This window comes from Rhinoderma darwinii (genome assembly GCF_050947455.1).
Source record: "Rhinoderma darwinii isolate aRhiDar2 chromosome 11 unlocalized genomic scaffold, aRhiDar2.hap1 SUPER_11_unloc_16, whole genome shotgun sequence".
Lineage (NCBI taxonomy): Eukaryota > Metazoa > Chordata > Amphibia > Anura > Rhinodermatidae > Rhinoderma > Rhinoderma darwinii.
The window spans coordinates 802,744-810,889 of NW_027461847.1; the positions used below are offsets into that span (position 1 = coordinate 802,744).

An 8,146-nucleotide genomic window follows, 5' to 3' on the forward strand; every position below is an offset into this window, starting at 1 on the left:
GGACATTTTGTAACTTTTCTATGCCAGTTTTTTTACGTAGAAAAGTTATAAACGGAACAAAAGTCACAATTTGCGGTAAAAATTGTGATCTGTGTCGTTTCTGCGCTTACGGCACTTTTCTAAAAAGTGGACAGAGAGTAGCTGGAGGAGCAGAGCCATCAGCGGCCGACACATTTATCATAATAACATGGATTATTAGTTATTAAGGTGTGGTGGGCCTTTTCATAAATTAGGCACATTTTACTCCAAGTTTCTTTTATATTAAGACCGGTGTAAGAAACGTCAGTCTTAATAAATTCCCACCAATCTGTTATACTATATACATGCTTACCGTTTTCCTCTAAAACCCACAACCTTCATTTAGAAATTAAAAAAATATCTGAAAACAAGAAAATGTAACTAGAAGATAGAATGACTCATTTATAATTTCTTTATGTTGGTTGATAAAATAAATGACAGATTCAGAGGAAGACTTAAGAGATGTAAGAACATTCTCACGGCAAACATACTAGACAAGTACAATGCTCTCACCTTATGTGCGGGAAGGACATGAACAGACGCAGCTACTTTTTTTGTCCTAACCTCCTAATGCCCTTCAAATAGACCTAGCGGTCAAAGCTTCCACCAGCCAATGGGATGCTGGAATGAGAAATATACTGATGTAAGACATATGATAATGTTAGCAGGTAACCACACAATAATTGTTTAGTTTCACATCCTATATTACTCCAGTACTGTCACCCAGGTATACAGCCACCTGCCCCAAAGTGTGAGCTCTGCTATAAGGCCCATGTAGTAATGGCGGCTACTGAAAGGATCATACCAACAACATGGACATGACTTACTTATCTGAACCAGGTCTGAGCTTTACTTCAAAGATGCCAAAAACGGGTCGGTGGTCTGAGGTCTTCAAAACAGGGCATGAGTCGTATCTCAGGACTCGCACATCTCCCTCGTATTGGCTCTTATACAACACCCTGTCCTGTAGAGGTCATGAAAATAACAAATATCATCAGTGCAATCATATTATCATTTATTTATAAACCTCATAGCATCATAGACTGAACATTTCGGCCTATTTTATTTAAGTAATATACATTTTGAGACTTTCTTGCATTTAAGGTTTGAAAATCTATCCATGACATCTATTGTTTCTTTAGCTCTGTAGACCTGGAAATAAGATATCTTACCGTATATGATGGAATTCTCTGCTTTTCTGATGTATCGTAGGTGTCTGTGCCAATGTCGAACTTGTATGTAGGAAGGAATTCAATGGTGTGCTCCTTAAACCCTACAAATATGGAACCTTAAGTTAAAAGAAAAAAAACATGTCAGTATTAAAAACATGTGCAAGAGATGTAGGACTATATAGGAATGTGGTGAACATATGAACCATCATGACAGTGATTTGTATTGATCTGTTGAGGTCTATGTGGTAATGGCTGAGGAGTGATAGAGATGTGTCTACTAGTAACTGTACCGTTGTTCTTGGCTTCATTCAGATGGTCGTGTTTGAGGAGACTGGACATATCTTTTCCTTTAATGTTCTTCAGAAGAGATTCCACAGTTTTTCTGTCCTATTTTAGTTGGAAATTGAGATCCGCAAACCAAAAAACTCGATCAAAGCGGCTGGTGATGTCCACTGTAGAATGAGATAAACACAGGACACAATTAGACCACATGACTGCATTAGACTCAATGGAGATAAATAGAGAAAGGAATCGATAGGTTCAACCACATAAGTAATACTCACAGGCATTGGAGTTTATTCTTTCCGGAATAATTTGAGGCAGACGGAGACCCTCAGTGATGGTTTTATAGTCCTGGATCCTCTTGTGGACTGCCCCAACTGCCAACCAAAAATATACATATCAGTAAATGTGACCTCCTGGAATTTAGGACAACCACCATATTTAAGTTTTCTCTGACAATAGGTTTCTTTATCTTATATTATCTAGGTATCATATCTACTTCTTGGGCTGTGTAGTCTGAATGTTCCCTCAACAATGAATGTTCTGCAAATAGTATTTATTTTAATAGGGTTTCTATTGACATTTTAGAAGATGAGACTGGTGGAGTTCCATGATGTGGGTCCGCACTCTGTACACCAGACACACTGATATTTCTGTTACTGTAAATCTAAGACACAATCATTTTCTTGACAGAGGATACAGTATTTCTATTAGGGTATGTGCACACGATAACGTCAGTTACGGCTGAAATTACGGAGCTGTTTTCAGGAGAAATCAGCTCCTGCATTTCAGACGTAATTGCTCGTACTCGCATTTTGCGAGGCGTCAATTACGGACGTAATTTGGAGCTGTTCTTCATTGGATTCAATGAAAAACGGCTCCAATTACGTCCCAAGAAGTGTCCTGCACTTCTTTGACGAGGCTGTTATTTGCGTCTTTTGACAGTGACGCGTAAAATTACAGGTCGTCGGCACAGTACATCGGCAAACCCATTGAAATGAATGGGCAGATGTTTGCCGACGTATTCAAGACTTTTTTTTTCAGACGTATTTCGAGGCGTAAAACGCCTCCAATACGTCTGAAAATAGGTAGTGTGAACCCAGCCTAATAGTCTGTAAAGGACATTAGGCCGTTAATCCTTCCACTATTACTTGTCTCTCACTATATAGAATAAGTTTGATGGATTAGAAGAAGTTTGACCAAATAAGGAAGAACCTTTCATTTTGCACCAAAACATTAATAGTACAGATCTCTTCATATCATCTCATATATTATAGTTTTTTATGAAACAGCAGCACTTTTATACACAGTAAAACTCGACATAGTCATATATTAATAACAGACATACTTACATCTCATATGGGAATTAATAAACAGGAATGATGTCCCAAAGACGGTGAAGGCAACACCCAAGGCTCCTTTAGTTTTGACATGGTGGAATAGCCTGGTAGTTACATGGGTGTGCTCTACCTCTGTATAAGAAATGAAACACAAGGAGAAGGGTCAGTGGTTAATAGTACAACATGCAACAATGATACAGAGATATTTTCCTATTAAACGCTGGAAATATTACTACAACATCATTTCATACTTTGTAACTGTGGAGTAAACTCTCAGATCTCCAATACTCCACAGTGAAGAATCTGAGAGTTGGGTTCTCAGACATCTAGTTCTAATGACTAAATAAGAAGTTCCAACTAATGACTTCAATTAGGACTTATTATGTAAATGTAAGAAAGTCAATCTTACCTGAGCAGAACCAGATCAGCTCCCGTCTAATAAAGATGGTGAGATACAGGACTCCGAGCCCGGATGAGTGGTATAGCACGTAGTGCGGACCAAGGGTCTCCTGTAATTTTATCTCCCATTCCCGTCTACAGGAAGACACAATTTCAAGTTTACATATTAATAAATGACACCAGATTAAAATACTCAACTCATCTATTAAACAATCAATATTATAACCTCTGGGGTTAAATAGGAAAATTTAGGAGCGATCCTATACTAAGTAGAAGGTCGAGAGAGAATTTCAATCAGCCGACCTGTAGTCCATCTGCAGACATAGGCTGGTGTAAGACAACCTGAGAAGACTTACCTGTTTGGACATCCTTCCTGAACGCCAATTACATAAATGTCTTTGGTGTCATCTGATGGCAACAGCAGATCCTCTAGATTTTGTGGGAACTCCTGCTCAAAATATGAAGATATTAATAATGTATACACAGAGCACCAACCAAACTGACATCTTCTATATCACCTACAAAAAATTCTATCTGATCGAATTGGATTTTAGTCTTTATAGACGATGGCCAGGGCTGCAGTCTTAGGATCGGAGGTATTGCCATTCCAAAGACATAGGTTATTAGTTTGACAGTTTGCAGTGTGTGCAGCAACAGTGATTGGCCCAAATGTTTAGCAAATTTGGGCCTAGGGTAGGATATAATATGTCTATGTGATATCCAACTACAAACTAAAGACACATGGTTACTGACCCAATGTATCCAACTGTAGATCAGACACACTGATGGGTCACAATAGATATTGTACATTACTTCTCACCTTCCCCTCCATATTCCAGGTGGCAACGTATAATCTCAGCCGTCTATTTGGGAAACAGCGATCCAGTTCTTTAGCACCAATCACAGCGCTGCTGCCCAAGCTCCTGATTGCGCTCTTCTTGGTGTTCTTTGAGCCAATGTCACAAGGTTTGCTGTGACTTGGATCGCTGTATTTTTCGGCTGCCATATCTTTGATGATAGAAAACTTCTGGAGCGAGATGTTAGGCTCTTCCATAGTTGGTATCTCTTTCATCAGATTTCCTTTATCAGGAATCTGAGAGACATGATATTTTTTTGTTTTTCTCCAAAAGGGCATGGTTGTTTAATGCCCCGGGTGCAAAACTGCACCAATGTCCGTGGTAGAAGACGAGGAGGCAGTAAAGATTGAATTTAACTAATCGCCTCTAGTTCTCTGAAAATAGGACAAATCGCTGACCGTAAAAGCAACACAGTTAGAGATGAGCGAACTTATCAAAAGTTCAGTTCGGCTAGTTCGCCGAATTTCACAAAAAAGTTTGGTTCGGACCGAACTAGTTCTGACCGAACCTGTCACTTCCGTGCGCCGAGCATGCTACTGTCCGGGGTGCTGATAGAGTTAATCGGCTGCACTAACTCTTTCAGCAACCTTGACAGTACATGCTCGGCGCGCGGAAATTACAATTTACATGTAATAAAAAAATAAAAATTATACGTTCGTACTTACTTTCCTCCTGTCCGGCCTCCAGCGATGACGTTTCATCCCTTTCGCCGCTGCAGCCAATCACAGGCTGTAGTGGCGGTCACGCACGTCAGGATGACGCTTCATCCCACGTGACCGCCTCTGCAGCCAATCACAGGCTGCAGCGGCGACATGGATGAAACGTCATCGCTGGAGGCCGGACAGGAGGAAAGTAAGTATGAACGTATTATTATTATTTTTTGGCACGTATGTATGTTGGCATGTATGTATGTATGTATGTATGTTGGCATGTATGTATGTTGTCATGTATGTATGTATGTATATCTGTGCATGTATGTTGGTATGTATGTATATCTGTGCATGTATGTTGGCATGTATGTATATATGTGCATGTTTGTATGTATATTTGCATGTATATATTTGCATGTATGTATGTATGTTTGCATGTATGTATTTTTGCATGTATATTGTCATGTATGTATGTATGTATGTTGTCCTATTTGTATGTATGCATGTATGTTTGCATGAATGTATGTATGTATGTTTGCATGTATGTGTGTTTGCATGAATGTATGTTTGCATGTATGTTTGTATGTATATTTGCATGTGTGTATATATATATATGTATGTATGTATGTTGTCATGTATGTATGTATGTATGTTGTCATGTATGTATATATGTGCATGTATGTTGGCATGCATGTATGCATGTGCATGTTTGTATGTATATTTGCATGTATGTTTGCATGTGTGTATGTATGTTTGCATGTATGTATGTATGTTTGCATGTATGTATGTTGTCATGTATGTTTGTATGTATGTTGTCATGTATATATGTGCATGTATGTATGTTTGCATGTTTTTATGTTTGCATGTATGTTTATATATATGTGCATGTATGTAATTATGTTTGCATGTATTTATGTTTGCATGTATATTTGTGCATGCTTGTATATATGTATGTATGTATCTTTGCATGTTTGTTTGTATGTATGTATGTTTTCATGTGTGTGTGTATGCATGTATGTATGATAGTTTGCATGTATATATGTGCATGCTTGTATGTATGTATGTATGTTTGTATGTATGTATGTATGTATGTATGTATGTATGTATGTATGTATGTTTGTATGTATGTATGTTTGTATGTATGTATGTTTGTATGTATGTATGTTTGCATGTATGTATGTATGTATGTATGTTTGTATGTATGTATGTTTTCATGTGTGTGTATGCATGCATGTATGTATGTTTGCATGTATGTTTGTTTGTATATATGTCTGTATGGCCATGTATGATACTGTCTGCTGGCGCCCTGTATCTAAGTCAACTTCACGGCAGGCTTCTATACATGGTATAACAGTCAGTATCACACATTAAACTGAATCTAAGCCTACGACATGTTTTATTTTTTTTAATTTTTTTTACAGGTTTGGTGTTTGGACTACGTCGGTTTCGAGGACTACTTAGATTACGTTTTTTTTTCTACAATAAAATGGTTAATGAGGGTTGTGTTGGGGGTGCTTTATTTCGATAAAATATTTTATCTATATCTTTGTCTTTTTCTTTTCAAATTTTATTACTACCACTTTAGTAATGGCCGCTGTCTGAGTGACAACATCCATTATTAAGGCGAGGCTTAGTGTTAGCCGGTGCAGAGGCTAACACTAAACACCATTATTACCCCGGTACCCACCACCACCAGGGGTGCCGGGAAGAGCCAGGTACGATCCAGTACCCGACCATTGTGTTGTGATGGTCGGGCCCTGGGGCGGCCGCAGGCTGGTATTATGAGGCTGGGAAGGTCCAAAAACAGTGGACCTTCCCACCCTTGTAATGCTAGGCTGCTGCTGCTGTGTTGTATCTGGCTGGTTATAAAAGTGGGGGGGACCCCACGTCATTTTTTAAAATTATTTATTTATTTAATTTTTTTTTTTAAAAAGACATGGGGTTCCCCCCAATTTATCATAACCAGCCACATACAACACAGTGTTATTAGCCTGGGAATGGACAAAACCAGTGGCCCTTCCCACCCATGTAATGCCAGGCTGCTGCGGCCTTGTATATGGCTGGTTATTAAAAATGTGGGGGACCCGTCTATTGCTAAATTTGTTAAATTCAAAAAAAAAAACGACGTGGGGGTCCCCCACATTTTTATAACCAGCCCGATACAACACAGCAGCAGCAGCCTAGCATTACAAGGGTGGGAAGGTCCACTGTTTTTGGTCCTTCCCAGCCTCATAATACCAGCCTACGGCCGCCCCAGTACCCGACCATCACAACAGATGGTCGGGTACTGGATCGTACCAAGCTCTTCCCGGCACCCCTGGTGGTGGTGGGTACCGGGGTAATAATGGGTGGTTAGTGCTAGCCTCTGCACCGGCTAACACTAAGTACCGCCTTAATAATGGACGCTGTCAATCAGCCAACTACCATTATCTAGGCACTAATAAAGTTTAAAAAAAAACCACAAAGACAATTCTTTTTTATTGAAATAAGAAATCCCCAACAAAACCCTCGTTAACCATTTGATTAAAATTTGAAAAAACGTAGATCTACGCAGAAGTCCAACGAATCGAAGATGTAGTCCAATCGGTACATCAAAATCTGCAACAACATAAAAAAACAGTTATCAATGTGAACAATACCAATACTTCTACTCACCTACACACATATATACACGCACACACATACAAACAACCATACACAAACACACACATATATACACAAACACAACAAGATATACACACACACACACAAACAGACAAACACACACACATATACACGAACTCACACATATACAAACAAAAACACACATCCAAACACACACATATACACACACAGTTATACACACACATACACGAACACATATACACAAACACATATACAAACAAAAACAAACATACCCAAACACACATATACACAAACACATATACACAAACACATATACAAACAAAAACACACATACCCAAACACACATATACACAAACACATATACACAAACACACCCATATATACACACACCCATATACACACATATACACAAACACACACATATACAAAAACACACACAAACATCTACACACAAACATATACACAAATACACCCATATATACACACACACACATACACGGTTTCTTTTAAATGCTGCTGGGGAACCCGCTCGATCCACTATATAAGGCTGCGCTACAGTGCAGCATTTAAAAGAAACAGGATCCTGACCTGTCCATAGAGTTTAAGGCAGCACAGAGTATTTCAGGAGATGAGCATGCAGATTCAGTGCTGCTGTGAACTCTGTTCTTACCATTACGTAGCTCAGTCTGTTACATCTCCTCCACTCCTGTCCTCTATAACACGTTCACATGATTGGCAAGTCACCACCACGCACAAGATCTGCATGCTCATCTCCTGAAATACTCTGTGCTGCTGTGAACTCT

General features: G+C 39.0%; 1 protein-coding gene across 1 annotated transcript; it reads right to left on the reverse strand.

Moving 5' to 3' along the window:
• Positions 1-605: 605 nt before the first annotated feature.
• LOC142698014 (phosphatidylinositol polyphosphate 5-phosphatase type IV-like) lies at positions 606-4,383 on the reverse strand. The gene is made up of 8 exons (XM_075847756.1): positions 4,032-4,383; positions 3,568-3,659; positions 3,222-3,346; positions 2,635-2,687; positions 1,481-1,577; positions 1,191-1,306; positions 846-982; positions 606-639 (listed from the first exon to the last, which is right to left on the reverse strand). The coding sequence occupies exons 1-8, from the start codon at positions 4,344-4,346 to the stop codon at positions 606-608; spliced, it is 969 nt and encodes a 322-aa protein (XP_075703871.1). The 5' UTR covers positions 4,347-4,383.
• Positions 4,384-8,146: the final 3,763 nt, after the last annotated feature.